This window comes from Xiphophorus couchianus, chromosome 21, assembly GCF_001444195.1.
Source record: "Xiphophorus couchianus chromosome 21, X_couchianus-1.0, whole genome shotgun sequence".
Lineage (NCBI taxonomy): Eukaryota > Metazoa > Chordata > Actinopteri > Cyprinodontiformes > Poeciliidae > Xiphophorus > Xiphophorus couchianus.
This window is the reverse complement of record NC_040248.1, coordinates 2950259-2967627: the sequence shown is the minus strand read 5'-3', so window position 1 is coordinate 2967627 and position 17369 is coordinate 2950259. Positions and strand designations below refer to the sequence as shown.

The window sequence follows — 17369 nt, the reverse complement described above, 5'->3', positions numbered from 1 at the left end:
GCGATTTGCTGTCAACCAAACAATACTAATTTAAAAACCTGTTCCCCTCCTGGCCTGTGGGGGCGCTGCAGCTGGTGTTACCACTCTATGCGCTGTACAATGGCTGCTGGAAAAGATGAGTGTTTTGTTGTTGACTTACCATCCAGAAACCACTTGCTGCTTTATAGTTGGCTGTGCAGGAGGCTCCACTTCTGCTTTTCAGATATGTAGGGTTGTATAATTGCTCATCTGTTTGCAGTCATTTTCACATGTGAGTGTAAACGTTGAATTGGGGGCGTTTTTCACCTTGTAAGACATTTTTCTCATATTTTAATAATAAGTTTTGCTGGACGATAACTTGTCCCAGAAGTTATCTCAATAAACCATAATATTGTGGTTTTGAGATTATTTTCAAGTAATAAAGGGTAATAATGGCATAATAATGCAAGAACACACTCTGAAAGATCAGTAAACTTTAAATTCCGATGAACATTTAACACTGGAACCAGAAGACATTTTAAATATCCAAAATAAACAAACAAAACAACAGAAACAAATCAAATGAATTATGAAGTCTGCCTAAATAAAATGGTCCTAGTTGAGGCTAAAGCGCCAGACTGAAGAGTTTTATCATCCAGTTCTTGGTAGAAAGAGAAAAAAAACAATACATTATGCAAACAGAAATAATAAAATTTGTTTTAATTTGTCCTGCGATTAATTGATTTATTGCTTATTGTGATTATTGTAAATAGTATTTTTTTAATCAATCTTAAATGAAAACAAACTCCCATTTCTTGCTGAAAAGTTAATTTTGTCTTATTTCAAATGTTTTAAAAACTAGACCAAAATTACTTGTCAAGGTTTGCGTTTTTGCAGTTTTTTGATCTTTATCCTTCCTGATAAATTGCATCGTCTCCATTTGAGTCAAAATAAAATCCTCTGCCAGCTTCTTCTGCTCACCAACGTGAAACAGAAACGTTTTTTTTCTCGGCCACCAGCAAACATGGCGCTCGCTCTTAACCGGCTCCGACATTTTGTGACGTTGCAGAACAAAAGCTTCCGCTGACTCGCCGTACGTCGTCGCTTTCTGTCGCTTTCGGCCGTTTTTACAGCTGCGGTCAAAGGTCGACGTCTCCTCGCCGAGCAGCCTCGGCTTTTCCACTGTGACATTCTGAAGAAGTCTGTGGGAAAAGAACCGGGCCGGCGGAGCGGAGGGACCGGCGGTGGAAAGCTTCCTGGGTCGGCCCCAGAGACCGGCTGGTATTTCCAACCAGCCCTACAGCAAATCGATAGCTCAGAGTCCCACACGCTCCTCAGCAGCGTCAATTAACTAAATTCATAAAGTCGAGTGTGCTGGGAGCTGGAGGAGGAAAAAAGAGCCAAAAGTGGAGAATCCATCCAGAAAATTTGGATAAAAAGCTGCAACCTTGTTCCATTTGCTGCTATATCTGGTATCTTCAACTATTCTCTAGCAATAAATTCTGCTTTTTCCTTTTACATCATCCTGTCCCTCCATCCCTCAGTGTCCCTCCGAGTTAAAGACCTGGTGCTTTTTATAAAGCTTGACAAAATTAAATACAAAATGCCGATGTTTAGTTTGTGGGACCAGAGCAGAACCCGGAAGAAGTGGAGATAAAAAAAAACTTGATTAGGTTTAAAATACTGGCGGAAAAATGACACACTGCAAAAACACAAATCTTACCGAGTATTTTGGTCTAGTTTTAAATAAGAACTAAAGATGAGAAAAACTAGCATAGAAGGAAGAAAACTGGATGATAAAAGTGCTCAGTTTGGTGTTTTGGTCTCAACTGGCTCTTATTTTGAAGGTCAGTTTTGTTTACAGAGACTTCATAATTAATTTTATTTGTTGCTTGTTTGTTGTTGTTTTTTTTATATCTAAATTGTCTTCCAGTACCAGTGTGAACACTACAAAAATCAGAATCTTACAAAGTAGTTTTTAGTGCAAATATCTTAGTACAATTGAAATAACACAAAACTAAATTACACATAGCTTTTCAACAAGATACAGTAGTTTGTTTTAGTCAATAATTCCTTAATATTAAAAAATTATTGATTTAAAATAAAATCATATTTCTTGCTGAAAAGTTACTTATAACTTAGTTTTGTTTTATTTCATTTGCACTAGACACTTGCAGCAACAAGAATTATGTATTGTAATTTGGAGAACTACTTGGTAACTACTTAATTTACTTGAGTGACTTTTTTAGAGAAAATGTACTTTTAGGAGTATTTTTACTACGCTGTACTTTTTTCTTTTACTTGAGTAATTTTATTATGAAGTATTTTTACTCTTGCTCGAGTAAAATCTCTGGATTTTCTACCCACTGAATGAAAAACAAACATATTTTAACCACAAATTTACCAGACACAGACACACACCAGCAGTTTCCGTTAGTTTCATAATATTTTTTATTGAAAGAAACTGATTTGGAAACATTTTCTTTGTTATTTTTGGTTACTTATATGAGTTTTTGTCATTCTGGTCCATCTGATGATGTAATTTTTTTATTTTAAATGATATTTTATTAGTTACCCAGTAATTTAATAGAATTTTTACCAAATATGTTTTTAGTAATCTTTTGGACGGCTACTTTTTACTTTCACTTCAGTAAAAACATGTTGAAGTAGTGCTAATCTTCCTCCTTGTTTCTGGTTATTTGTTTGATTGGCTCTAATAATGTTTCTAAAACAATAACTAACTTTCCACTCCGGATGGGCCTGGCAGTCCGTGTTTTTTCCCCTGGCTGTGCTGATTCAGGCAGAGGACACATGCAAAGTGACTGGCTTTCAGCAAGCAGTGATAATGCATATGAGGGAGGAGCTTTAAACTGCAGCGCAGGGGGAAAAGAGAGGCGGCGGACCTCACCCCGGCTTCAATCTGCCTCCTAAGGGGAAAGCGGGCCGAGCCGTAACTGCCTGTGGAAGACAGGGCGGGTAATGGATGGGGCCGCTGCTGCTGACGCTGCTCTGACGGGACGCTTTTAACTCTCCTTCAAACCGGCTCCTCTCCCCCCGTTAGCGTTGTCACGGTAACTACATCTGATGGTCTGACTTTAAGCACCTGAATGCTGAAGTTCCTGTTTCTGCATCTGGAGGGCAAAGCGCCGGGAACAGGAGTTAGCAAAGTCTGCAGAGGAGCCGGAGATGGGAATCAGAAATACTACCAGCAACTTTTACACTGCAAAAACACAAAAGTATTTCTTGTCTAATTTCTAGTGGAAAAATCTTAGTACATTTAAAATAAAACAATGCTAACTTACATGTTCAGACCTTGTGACGGTGGTTAATGTCCGCCTCGCCACGATTTGACTGGTCTGTCGAGGTTCTCATTTAAAAGGAGACCTATTATGCAAAATTCACATTTTGTGTGTTTCTGTATTTCCATTTTGGTTTCTACTGCTTCTAAAAACACCCCAAGAGCTTAAAAACATCAATCCAGATTCTTTTTGGTAATAAGTTCATGTTTTTTGGTGTCAGGAAACATGCTGTTTCGTAAACCTACCAAATGTTAAGTCACATTCTACGAACACTGCGCCGTTACCTAGCAACCCACGCTGAGCGCCAGCATGTTTGGTCTGCTGGTTTTACCACAGTATGCGCTGTACAATGGCTGCTGGAAAAGACAAAAAGTTTTGTTGTTGACTTACCATCCAGACATCACTTGCTGCATTTTCGTTGGTTGGGCAGGAGGTTCCACTTCTGCTTTTCAAATATGTACGGTTGTATAATACCACATCCGTTGGCAGCCATTTTTACATGAATGAAGATATTGAGTCGGGGGGGTAAAAGTCTGAGGTTTGAGCACATTGTTCTGTTTTTTTGTTTGTCTCTTCACTTGGAAGATTTGCTGCACAATACCACCAGTTAGCAGCTGTGCTTTAGCACTGAAAAACACTTGTCAGATGCTACAGCACAGCTGCTATAAAGGTTACAAAAAGAAAACTAAACCCACTGTCACCAGTGACTGTTCTGAGTTTCTTTTATTCTCTCTTTTTTATCTCATGTTGCAGTTTTTCTGAAGGTCCACTCTGCTTTAAGTGGGCGTGTTAGAGTAGCAACAGAAGAAAAAAAACCGAACAACAACCCGACTCGAGCGTCTTTAGGTGCCGTTGGACTTTGTGCCCCTGGTAAACTCTGCGATGGGGCTTGTGGGTGTGAAGTAAACAAAGACAGTCAAAACGTCTTTCAAAATCACTGCTGGAGGAACAAACGAGAGCCATAATAACAGCTGAAAACGCTCAAGTGTATCAAACTCTCCATTATGTTTTGAACCTCTGTAAACAGCTTGACAGACTGGCACGGCAGTGAAATATGCAGCTTGTTTTGTTTAACGGCCTACAAAGACGCCGACATCAAACCCCCCCCTCCCCTGAACAGAAGTTGGTACAAAGCCGTCCCAGTCGGCGTGGCGAGGCGTCTGCGAGTTTAAATCTCAGCGGTTGTCTTGTGTGAGATTGCTTGTTGGTTTTTCTTCTCGGCGCTAACAGATTTCTTTAGATACGAGAACAAACTGGTGTGGAGATGTGACGAGCAGCACCGCACTGCAAAAACATACTTTGTCTAGTTTCCAGTGCAAATTTCTTAGTGCACTTTAAATAAGACAAAACTAAATTGCAAGAAACTTTTCAGCTGGAAATAGAAACTTGTTCTAAGTCAACATTTGGACAACAACAAATTGTTAATTCTGCTGGCAGATTATTTCACTTTAGATATTTTCCTCCAATGAGATATCAGTGCCATAATAAGAATAAATACATGAAATAAGATTATGAGAACAAAGTTGCAGAAAAAGAAAGTCGAAAGTGCAAGAATAAAGTTTTAAAATTACATAAATAAAAATGTAAGAGAATATTTGAAATAACATAAGATTAAAGTCTAAGAAATACGAGAATAAAGTAAAAAAGAATCAAGTGAAGTTGAAAAATTATGAGAATAAATTCATATAAAAATAGTTGAAAATCCACAAGAATAAAGTACAAAAAATACGAGAATAGTTAAAATAACACAAGAATTAAATCAAAATATGACTTTTTTCTTGTATTATTATGCGTGCTTGTTTATTTTTGCACTTTAATAATTCCAAGAATAATTTATTTTTATTTTCTATACCCTAATATTTATTTTCACCATGTAATAAGTATTTATCAATATTGAAAAGTTACTTGTAATTTAGTTTTGTCTCAATTCAAATGAATTAAGATATTTGCGTTGGAACTGGACTAAAATACTTGGTGATATTTTGTGTTTTTGCAGTGATCAAAGCCGTGTTTCTCGTATTGTAGAGTAAATATCGCGGTCGAGTGAAGAACTGAAAAACAGCAAATGGTTTTTCTTTAAAGGATTTCTGCTGCTGCTGCTGCTGAGGTTTCTCTTTGTCGCCTCTGTTGCCACTTCATCAGGATATGATGCAAATTGCTGCAATTTCATTAAAATACAGACTTGTACAAAACATGTTTGTCCTGGTAACTAGTTCCCTGTTTTCACGGCGAGCTGCAGCTCTGCAGAGGAAATCCTGAATGGCCCAAAAATCAAACTGAGAAGCTGCACAACTGGATGCGTTAGCCGTGGGATTCCTGTGCGGATAAGGGAAGTAATGACTGTTTGAGGCCAGTTGTTGGCAGGTGGAAGAAGGACGTGGAACAAGATGGATAATGCTGGACGGAGTGGGGTGAGCGGCCATGGGTTTCGTTTTGTTCCTGTTATTCCTGGATGTTGGGCGGTTTCCAGGCAGCCAGCGTTCCTCAGCTGCAGCTTGGGAGGAGGGTTATCAGTGGGTCGGCTGGGGAGCGTTTCCAACGCGTTTCCAACGCTCTGCCGTATCGCGCCTGTTCAGTCCGGGCGCGCCGTGTTGGGCATGTAGGCAGGATGTCTCCGGACATGAATTAAGTACCCTGACCTGCATGCAGGAGAGGAGCCAGAAGAGGAGAGGAGAAGAAAAGAGTTACACTGAAAAAACACAAAATATTACCAAGTATCTTCATCTAGTTTCTACTGCAAATACTTTAGTACACCTGAAATAAAACAAACTAACTTAAGAGTAACTTTTTAGCAAGATATTACATGAATAATTCCTTAATATTAATGACAAAGTTTTACTTCCACAGGCGGATTATTTCAGTTTAATGTTAGTGCCACTCTAACAAAAAACCAAAAATAAAAATTACGAGAATAAACTTATACAAGAATAGTAATTTTTACTAGTTTTACTAGTAATGGCAATATTACCTTTAGAAGTCATGGTAATAGTAATCACTAGTATTACTAGTCACTAGTATTGTAAGTAAATCTACGTTTTCTTAGATTTACTTCTAAAGTAAACTGTTTACTTTGTAATATAAAGTAAAGTTTATTTTACAAAATAAAGTCATAATATGAAGACTTTAATCTCACCATTCTATATTTCCATACAAGTTTATTTTTGTATTTTTTTCTACTTTATTTTTATACAACTTTTTTCTCCTAATTTTATAAATTTAAGTTTTATTCTTTTTTTTTTTTAGTATGGCCCTAAATCTCTGTTGTAGGAAAATGTCATGCTGTAGTTGAACTTGTACGAACTCTGTTCCGCCTACAAACCTCGGTTTGGTGCGGTTGAGGTGAACTCTAGTGCAGTTCAAATGTGAACGCCAAGCAGACCAGAGACCGCTCCAAAAGCAGGAAGTGGATTACAGTGCAGGGCATTCTGGGTAAATACAACCAAAACAAACGCGTGAATTTAGCACTACTGAGAGAAATGGACCACAAGTCTTTGGAAAATCCTCCAACCACTAAAATCTGACACCACTTTATTTCAGTTTACATTTTGTAAACTGAAATATTTACAAAATGTAAATATTTCAGTTTACATTTTGTAAAGAAGGAAGTCACACTCAGTGTTTTCAGAGGTTTTTATGTCGTTTCCTTCAGTGGTTCTTGGTGCAGCTCCCCCACAGGCGAGGAGGGGAACAGGTTTCTGAATTGGTTCATTTGACTCAGTGCAGTGAGAAACAGAACCACAGCAGCTAATAATGCAACATATGGGGGCGTGCTGTGGTGGCGCAGGGGGTTAGCACGCCCCACGTTTGGACGCCTTAGTCCTCAACGCGAACGTCGCGGGTTCGACTCCCGGTCCCGACAACCTTTACCGCATATCTTCCCCCCTCTCCTCACCCTCCTTGCTGTCTGCCTACTGTGGAAAAAATACGAGCCACTAGCGCCGCAAAAACTCTTCTGAGAAAAAAAAAATGCAATATATGCTGCAGTTTTTCTCCCAAATAAAACCAAATCTACAGGACTATCACGTGTGAAAACAGCCAGATGCTACTTCAGTTGCTACCAGATTGCTACCTAGAAATGCATATTTTAGTTCTGGATTTACCGTCTGGTCTCAAGCATCTACATCTTTAGATTCATCTTACAAAGACCCGCATTAGTTCTGGTTGTTTTTATTGTATTCTGTTGGTGAAACATGTCAGAAGCACAAAGACGGAGCGCTGGGCTCCACATCAAGCCGTTCGCTGCAAAAGGTTTGGGTTCAGGGTTTAATTCAGCTGTTCAGGATGCAAGTCCAAGACGCTGACAGGAAAAACGTCTAATCTGATATTTATCCAGTTATGCGGCTCTCAGTCGGCCGTCAGTCAGTTAGCTGACAGAGAACCTGGATCTATAACGGAGCTTCTGGATGGGATTCAGCATTTCTGTCCCAGGTTTTCCTTTAGCCTTGAGTTAAATATTTAATATTTCATGATAAATAAAGAGAGAGTAGACGGCCGAACATAACAGAAATGCTTTGAGAAATACTGTTGGAATTGATCGCACTAAATGTGGAATCATGGGATTTTTCGGTGGCAAAGAGAAAATCTGAAGAATTTTAAGGGTTTCTAAATCCACAGTGGAAAAACACAAAATTTTACCAATTTGTTTGGTCTAGTTTCTTATCTTAGCACCCTTGAGATACAACTAAACTAACTAACTTATGAGGAAGTTTTCAGCAAGAAATGGTTTTAAGTTAGTTATTCCTTAAAGAGAAAATATTATGAAACATCAAACATTTTGTTATTTAAGGTCAAAACTTTTTTGGCAACAAGTTCATGTTTTTTGGTATGTGGAAAATGAGCCATTTCAAAAACCTTCCATTAGGAATTGTGCTGTTATCTACTGTAGCAACACATACTGAGCTCCAGCATGTTTGGTCAGCTAGTTTTACTGCTGTATAATGGCTGCTGGAAAAGACAAATGTTTTGCGGAACCACTTGCTGCATTCTTGTTGGTTGTGCAGGAGGCTCTACTAATGGTTTTCAAAAACATACAGTTGTATAATTGAGCATCTATCTGCAGCCATTGAATGTATGAATGTAAAAATTGAGTTTGGGGCATTTTTCACCTCAGAACAAGACATTTTGTGACATAATCTGCCACTAGAATTGATGCTTTTTCATCAGTTTTAAGGAATTATTGACTTAAAACAAGCTTCTATTTGTTGATGGAAAGTTACTTGTAAGTTAGTTTCCTCTTATTGTGATTGTACTTAGACATTTGCACTAGAAACTAACCAAAAATACTTAATCTCTTTTGTATTTTTTAAGAAAAGCTGATACATTTTGGTCTTTTGAACTTGATTTTTGTTTAATTTCATCTTTAAAACCATCAGAGTTGAGTTTAAGCTTCTTCCCCATCTTGCGTTAACAGCCTGTTTGCCTGTGTTTTCGTTCCAGGCGCTGACTGACTGCTGCCCAACGTGAGTCCTGCCTCATCCTGCCTCAGCAGATCACAGCATGAGAGGCGAGCTGATCCTCTGACCAGGAAGCGGTGGATGCGAACCAGCGGGGCGGTTTGAGGCTTGCTGCTGCTGTGGTTATGGATCGGAGGAGACTCTGCGCTCTTATGATGCTGTGGGCCGTGGTCCTGCAGCCCGGACAGCTCAGCTGTCCGGGCTGCAGCCTCAGGGCGCTGCGAAGGACTACAGGGGGGCGGAGAGGGCTGACGGGTCAGGACGCCAACGGAGTCCCGCTCCGGCGCTCCAAGCGGGGCTGGATGTGGAACCAGTTCTTTCTGCTGGAGGAGTATACTGGGACGGACATGCAGTACGTGGGAAAGGTAAATCTCTGCATGTTTCCCTTAACACAGCCTTTTATTTATTTATTTTTTGTTATTTTTAAACTTAATTTAAAAAGTAAAATATAAATGTGTATGTTTTAAAGTAGACCGATTATGCAAATGTTAAATTTTGTACTTTTTTATGCTTCTAATTCGTTCTCTAATGCTTCCAAAAACAATCTAAAAAAACCCACCTAACCTTTTTTTTGGCAATACCTACATGTTTTTGTTAAAGCCTTTAAAAAAATCTCCTGATTGTTATGTCACACTCCATGTATACTGTGCTGTTGCCTAGCAACCGAAGCTGAGCCCCAGCATGTTTGGTCAGCTGGTTTCACTGCTGTATGTGCTTTACAATGGCTGCTGGAAAAAAAGAGAGTTCTGTTCTTGACCTACCATCCAGAAATCACCTGCTGCATTCTTGTTGGCTGTGCAGGAGGCTCTACAAATGCTTTTCAAAGATGTACGTTTGTATAATTGTGCATCTGTTTGCAGCCATTTTCATGCTGAGTGATTGTTTCACTTAAAACATGGGAAAAATGTTTTACACTTAGTGGAATTAGTATTTTTTTTCATCAATATTAAGAAATTATTGACTTTGAAAAGCTGTTACTTCTGGCTGAAAAGTTTCTTAAAAGTTATTTTTGTCTTATTTTAAGTGAACTACAGTATTTGCACTAGAAACTACACAAAAATACTCTGCAGAAATGTATTTTGCAGTGTTGTCTTCTATTCAGTGAATGTAAATATCTGTTTTTAACTCTATGTTGTGTCAGCTAATGTGGACGTGCCTCAACACTTTGACGTCTTCCTTACTCCATATTTCTACAATCTCTTTTATTTATTTCTTGTATTTTATTTTTGTCGGCTCCAAACTTCAGACACAGCTGAGTAGGAACAACTAAGATTTTTTTGCCTCACGCGGTTGAATTACTTTCTGGAGTTTTATAATCCGTACCATTATTTCAGCTGACAGCTCTTTTGTTGGAGGCCAAACTTCCCGTCAGTAAAGCAGCTGCAGCAGCGCGTTTCGTCTGCAAGCGCTTCGTTTTAAACTTTGAAACAGTTTGCATATTTACAACTGTTGGTTTTAGTTTCAAAATGCAAAAAAGAAGCAACATATTGGCTGTAATAGTCTATGGTTTTTGTCCTATATGGTTCAGCTGAGATATTTTTCTACCTATTTCTTCTTTTAACTTTGGGTAATTCAGGAAATACTACCTGAGTAATTCGATAAATATGTGGAAATGCGGCACTTTTTCCTATTAATTTAGGAAAAATTCCCAATATTGTGTGTAGAGGAGTAAGACAGATCATCAGGGCCAGACTAAGAGAATAAAGTCATAATATCAGCAGAATAAAGAAGCAATGCTAGAAAACGTGCCTTTCTTTCTTCAAAATAGATACACAAAGTCCTGATACTGATAATAATTTGATGCTGTTGTGTTAAAAAGTTAATTATTTTCTTATTTTTCTCATTTTAATGAAGTGGTAAAATTACTTTTCCTGTAGCAGTTGCTACAAATTTACTACTTCATTCTGGTAATATTGAGACTTTATTCTTGTACTATTTTCACTTTCTCGTAATAGTTAGACCGAAAACCGCTCCAAAAGCAGGAAGTGGACTACAGCACAGGGCATTCTGGGTAAATATAACCAAAACAAACGTGCTAGCCTAGCATTAGCAGGAGAAATTGCTCGTTGTTTTTCACCCAAGAAAAGAGAAACTCTACAAATGCTCAAATCTGACTCTTCTCCTTTTTTGTTTACATTGTGCTCAGTATATTATTCTGAAGTTTTCATGTTGTTTCCTTCGGTAGCTCTTGGTGCAGCGCCCCCACAGGCCAGGAAGGGAACAGGTTTTTCAGGTTCAACACAATGTAGCGTGAAGGAGAAACCGCAGCAGCTGAAAATGTAACAAATGTTGTCTTATTTTAAGTCCCGGATCGAACCAAGTCTACTAAATGAGCTTTACCAAGTCGACCGAGGAGAGTCTCTGCCAAACGAAGGCTCCGTTTTGTGCCTGAGACTTCAGGGATCGGCCCGTCTTCTGGTGGCTGACGTGACGCGATGCTGTCGTTCAGTCCTTCAATCCATCCTGAGGCTTTGTTTGCCGTTTCTTGTCCAAGTCGCTTTCCACTGGCTGCTTGCTTCGTGTCATTTCTGCTCACATCAAGTCAAAAATAACTTCCTCTGAAGGTATTATCCGGTCCGGCCTCATGAAAACTCGCTGTCGACCCAGATATCATTGGCAGGGAAGATTTGGGGGGGGTCGGGGGGGGATTTGGGTTGTGTACAAGAAATTGGGTGATATAATGCTTGCTTTACATGCAGCAGAGCGGAAGTCAAGCTATTGGCCTCCTCTTCCAATCTACTGTAATTGAGGCGATTGTGGAGCATTGTGGCAAGGTCAGGGAGACGGAGCGGGGGGGAAGAAAGGCAGTTTTGTGCTGGGAGTTGAATGGACTTGGCGCTTTGCATTCCAATCGCGTCTCTGCTGAGGATAGAGTCATCCAACCAAATGAGATTCTGCAACATACGTCCTCCCCGGCTAAAGGTTGACTTTCAGTCCTGGACAAAAAGGATTACAGCCACAAAAAAAAGAAATTGAGTGAGTGGAGATCAAATGTAAATACAAAGCTTGATCAAACCACTTTGTCTTTAGAGGCCGGTGATTGATGTGCCACTCGTCCTTTGAGCTTGTAAAGCGACTAATAGCAGAAGAAGAATGGATTATCAGAGTGTGGTGTACATTTAGAGAGCCAGAGGCCGCGGCCTGAGAGGCCATCTCCACTTAAGCACCAACCTTCCAGCCGCATACTTAATCAAGACCCCGGCACTTGCGTTTTTCTCTGAGTACGTGCAGCTGGATGCTTTCCCTCATTGTCTGCTCCAGTATCCAGTTTTACCGCAGGATTGCATCTTTTCTGATTGCAATTACAGTTCGTTAATTGCCAGATGAAGTACGGGCGGGGAGCTCTTAAAGAGGGAGAGCGGCTTTCGACTTGGGCGCATCTGCGTCCTCAGGTAGAGGGAGGCCGACGCTTTCCGGGAGGAAAATCTGGAGAAGCACAAAAGAAAACGGCTTTTGTCACGATGAGTGACATCACATCAACGAGGGGAGCGCAGCGCGGGACAAAAACGGGCTTTGTTTGTGCCCAAAAATGAACAGGAAACAACACAATGGCAGGTTATTATGAACAAGAGGGCAGCTCTTGATACTTTGAGTTAGACTGAATGAAGAAACCACACTTGAATTACAGCATCCTGCCTCTTGTTGTTTGCGGCCTCTCCCTGCCGTTTCTTTATAGAGTTGTGAAGTGCTAACAGATGAAATTTCAATCTTGTTCTGAACAATCTTAACAAAGACAGTTGGGAAAGAAAGAAGGAATTTGGACAATTCGATCAGGACTTGCAGGAAGAGGCGTGGCTTCAGCCTGCAGAACAATTTATCGAGCAGTTTGAAATGCTCCTTTTGTCCTTTTACAACTGCAATTATTCAGTTTTTTTATTGTTATTGTTTCTTTTTTATTTCATAAGAATGTGACAATAGAAAATACAAGAAAATAGATGCAATGCAAAAAATACAAAATCTTGCCAAGTATTTGTGTCTAGTTTCAAGTACAAATATCTCAGTACTCTTAATATGAGACAAAACTAACTTACAAACAACTTTTCAGAAGATTTAGGAGCTTATATTACATAAATATTGATGAAAAAAATTATAATTCCAGTTATCAATATTAAGAGATTATTTAGCTAAATCAATCTCCTACATATTTCTGAAAAGTTACTTGTAATCTTGTTTTGTCTTATTTCAAGTGTACTAAGATATTTGCACTGGAAACTGGACAAAAACTGTTTTCCAGTGTTACTAGTTGTGCAAATTTTGATCCAATCTAAGACTGCAGTTCCCCTTCCTGGCCCCCGTAGAAGAGAACCTAGACACGGCCCTGCCCGCAGGATTTAAAGATACTCTGAGTTATTTTAGGAGTTAGTTGCTGGTAATCTTGCTTTATTAGCTGATGAGTTTTTTTATTTAATTTTGGTGAAGTAGAGGAAGCGAACTGCGGCTCTCATTAGCAGTCGAGCCGCGCGGCGTTCTCAGAGGAGCTGCGCTGTCACCGGGGGAAGGGAGTGTTTGTTTATTTCATTATTTCTTACTTTACCAAAGGGCACATATCCACTGAAAACGGTTAATGGCCTGTGGTTGAGGAGTGTTTGTGCTGCACTATCATATCTCATAAAGTATTTACAGCCTCTGATAGGCCCCAGTGGTTCTGGGCCTGCTGGGTAGACTGCTCTACACAGTCCCTCGCAAAGAGAGCTGCGCGCTCTGCATGCAAACAAACAAACAAACACCGGTGCAACATGCAAACAGCCGCCTGCAGCTACTGCTTACAACTCACAGGAAAGACAAAGAGAGGTTGATGAGCGCAGACGCGGCGCGCCTCCCCGTCCTGCGTGACTCAGGAAACCTGAGGGAAGGGGCTTGTTTGTGATTTTTGTTGTTGTTTTGTGTTCATGCGTCCCTCATTATCAGCTGCTCACCTTGCAGAGAGGCAAGGAGTTTGCGACGCGATGCAACATGGCGCCCTGCGGCGGCGGCGCCCTGGCGGTGATTGTTGATTAGCCGATACGTTTCTGAGCTGGGCGGTTTCCACGGTGACGTCTGTCCGAGGAGTAGTTTGGGTGTGGAGCGAGAAACTGCAACACATCCGGTAATTTTCGCCGTGATTTCACCTGTTTCTGAAGCGCGTTTATTCACGGTTCGCTTGAGGTTTCCGCTAACACGTGTCTGAACAATAAAAAAAAAAAACAACAACAATTAAAAACAAAAAAAAATAAGTTTAGCATTTTCTCTGAAATGTAGTGAAAAAACAACAACAAATGAATAAAATCTCACTAAGTTACAAAACTTTTTTGACTTTTTTGTCAAAAAAATAAACATTTTTACAACAGAGAATTAGGGCCATGCTAAGAAAACAGAAAATAAAACTGTTAGAATAAAGTCATAAATTTAATATTATAACTTTGATCTCTTAATATTATGACTTTATTCTCATAATTTTACTTTTTTATTTTTTATTAGTATTCCCCTAATACTCGGTCGATCTATTTTAACTCTTCATTTTTTAATATTATAATTTGGACTTATTCCATTTTCATTCATTTTAATTACTACACTGCAAAAACAAAATCTCACCAAGTATTTTTGGTTTAGTTTCTAGTGCAAATATCTTGGTATGCTTGAAATAAGACAAAACTAACTTAGAAGTAAATTTACAGGAGATTGATTTTGTCAATAATTCCTTGATTTTCATGAAAAAGTTTTAGTGAAGTGATTAATCTGCCTGTGAAACTAGTAATTTTTCTATCAATATTAAAGAATTTGGGCATAAAACAAACTATATTAGTTAGTTTTGTCTTATTTCAAGTGCACTAAGATATTTGCATATAAACTAGACCAAAATATCTGGTAAGATTTTGTGTTTTTTCAGTGTGATCAACAGTGTGGATGTAACTTTTTATCTGACAAAAACCAACAGCGTCTGCGTAAATCCAATTAGTAACTAGTAACTAAGTGGAGTTGTATTTAGCTAATTCATTACAGGATGTTTTGCCTGATAAATGTAAACAGAGGTTGATGGTAGGTTTATGTAGATGTAGGCAAATCTCCTCTAGGTTGTAGTTCAGTTCTTATTATTGGTTTTGCTTTGTTTGAACCTACATTTAGGTTTCTTCTGATTCTGAAAACAGTCCAAGTGCTTAAAAAAAAAACACCCGACTTCTTTTTTCCAGTAAGTTAATGTTTTTTGATATCTGGAAAACGAGACTCGAGCAAAGCTACAGCACTTCTGGATTCGAGGTTCTCTCTTTAAAGGAGTGAGAATCACTCCTTTAAAATTCACATTTTGTTTGTTTTTGTTCGTTCGTCCATTTGGGTTTCTGCTGCTTCTGAACAGTCCAAGTGATAAAAACGACTCGCAGTCATTTTTTGGCAAAACGTTATGGAAAACAATCCGCTTTAAATACTTTCTGAATGTTGAGTCACATTCTACGGACACTGCTCTGTTACCTAGCAACCCCAGCCAAGCCCAGCTCGTTACCTAGCAACCCGAGCTTAGCTCCAGCTCGTTTGGTTGGCTGATTTTACAATGGCTACTGGAAAGTACAGGTGTTTTGTTGTTGACTTACCATCCAGAAACCACTTGCCGTATTCTTGTTGGTTGTGCAGGAGGCTCTACTAATTCTTTTCAAAGATGTACGGTTGTATAATTGCTCATCTGTTTGCAGCCATTTTCACGTGGGAGTGTAAACATTGAGTTGGAGGGCGTGGCCAGCACCAGCAGCAGCTTATTCTGTTTTAAATAAGCAGCTCATTCTGACTAAGAATGATTTTGTGTAAAAAATGTTTTGTATAGACCATCGTTCTGTTGTAACCTGTTCAAGGAAGAGTGATGGGGCACCTTTAATAAATGCAGCTTCCCACAAACGCTAACCAGCTGCTTTTGTTCAGACTTTGATGTTGTGAAACTTCAAACTAAAGCAACATAACCGCTTAACTTGACCCGCGCATCGCGATGGGATCGCTTCATTTGCATCAAAAGCTCTTGTAGCTCCTTGTGTGACTGGAGGACCTTCTGCAGTTTGCATATGCTTTGGTGCAGGACCGCGCTCAAACTGCTTCTACATTCAGACGTGACACAAAAACAAAAGATGCCTGGGGGAGACAAATATGTGCTAACTGACATTTCACCTTCGACCTGGAGTTGTTTCCATGTCAGCAGTCGTTATTCGACGGGGGCTATTTTTGTGCTCGGTCTGAGGCTACCATCTGGCTACGACAAAGGCAGCCAGTTCTCGACACGTGGCCTTAAAGGCTAACTGGCTAATTGCCCTAAGCAGGCCGTTTCCAGTGCCATCTCTTTTGGCCGAACTCGAGTGAAGCACAAATGGTGGCCAGATCGAGCCTGCGCTAACATTTGCTGCACTCAGAGCTGATTAATTTCACAAACAAAGACGGCTCCCTGATAAGTTCTCACGCACAGATGTCTGATGAGCACCACTTCACTCTTCAGCCCTCTTCAGACTGGAGGATGAAGCATGTGGGAAGAGATACGAATGTTTTTGCTGTGAAAGAAATGCAAACCAGGGGAAATAATACTTCTCATTTTCTCAGAAGGTAAACACCTGTTTGCAGTTCCAAATGCTCCAAGTATTCTCTAAAAAAAACGACGGTTCACGATTCGTGACATAAATTTTAATTGATACAACTCGAGCAAATCCTCTGACATAAAATAAAATTATTAAAATTTATTCCCCAAAAATGGTCACTTTACTTATAGAAGTTGAATCAGCACCTATTTAATTATGGGTGGTTTTGGTAATTGCATCTTTAGATGAGTACAAAAAGAAACAGTATTAATATTATATATTCCTGCACTGCAAAAACACAAAATCTTTAGTCTATTAAATATCTTAGCACACTTGAAATAAGACAAAACTAACTTTCAAGTAACTATAAAGCAGAATATAGGAGCTTATTTTAAGTAAATAATTCTTGAATATTGATTTTAAAAAAGTACTAATACAAATTACATAATATTTCACATAGGAAAACTGTCTTGTTATAAGTGAAGTAATCTGCCAGTGGAAATATCACTTTCTCTTCAATATTAAGGAATTATTGAGCCTCTAAGCTAATTCTGTAAAATTATGCTACTGAATGCAATTTTTACTGCAGTAACATAGGCTAAGAATATGCTAAGCTAGTCAGCATCAGGTGGCATTATTGACCTTTCTTACTGTACCTTAAAATATGCTAACTAGCTTTTCCTTCTTTCTTTGCTAAACTAATTAGCAATTTGACAAGTTAGGATGCATTAAACATTTAAAGTTGTTTCCGAATTTTACTTTTTACTCTAATGTTAGACTTTACAAAGTTAGTAAAGCTAACTTTAATTCTCCCTATCTTAATTTCTAAGGTAATACTGTAAAATTACGCTACGCAATGAACTTTTTACTGTAATGTTAGATATGCTAAGAATTTGCAAAGCTAACCAGCAGCAAGTAGTTTTATTGAACTTTCTTTATCTTCAATCTAAAATGTGCTAACTTTAAGTATGCTAACTAGCTGCTAGCCTCTTTTTACTTAAGTTAATATACACAAAGCTAAGCTAGCCATTCACTAGATTCAGTCTTTTTATTTGGTAAGCCAGTGGACTGTGTGCCAGGTTAGTATGCATTAAACGTTTAAAGCTAAGTAGTTGTTGAGTTTTCTCCATGTTTCA

The 17369-nt window shown here is 39.0% G+C and overlaps 1 protein-coding gene across 1 annotated transcript in view; it reads left to right on the top strand.

The window, feature by feature from the left end:
• LOC114136629 (cadherin-6-like) overlaps positions 1-17369 on the top strand; it is a 91731-nt gene that overhangs the window by 29022 nt on the left and 45340 nt on the right. Inside the window, exon 2 of the mRNA XM_028004748.1 lies at positions 8694-9075. Coding sequence (XP_027860549.1) covers positions 8836-9075 — 240 coding nt within the window. The 5' untranslated portion in view covers positions 8694-8835. The remainder of the gene's footprint in view (positions 1-8693; positions 9076-17369) is intronic.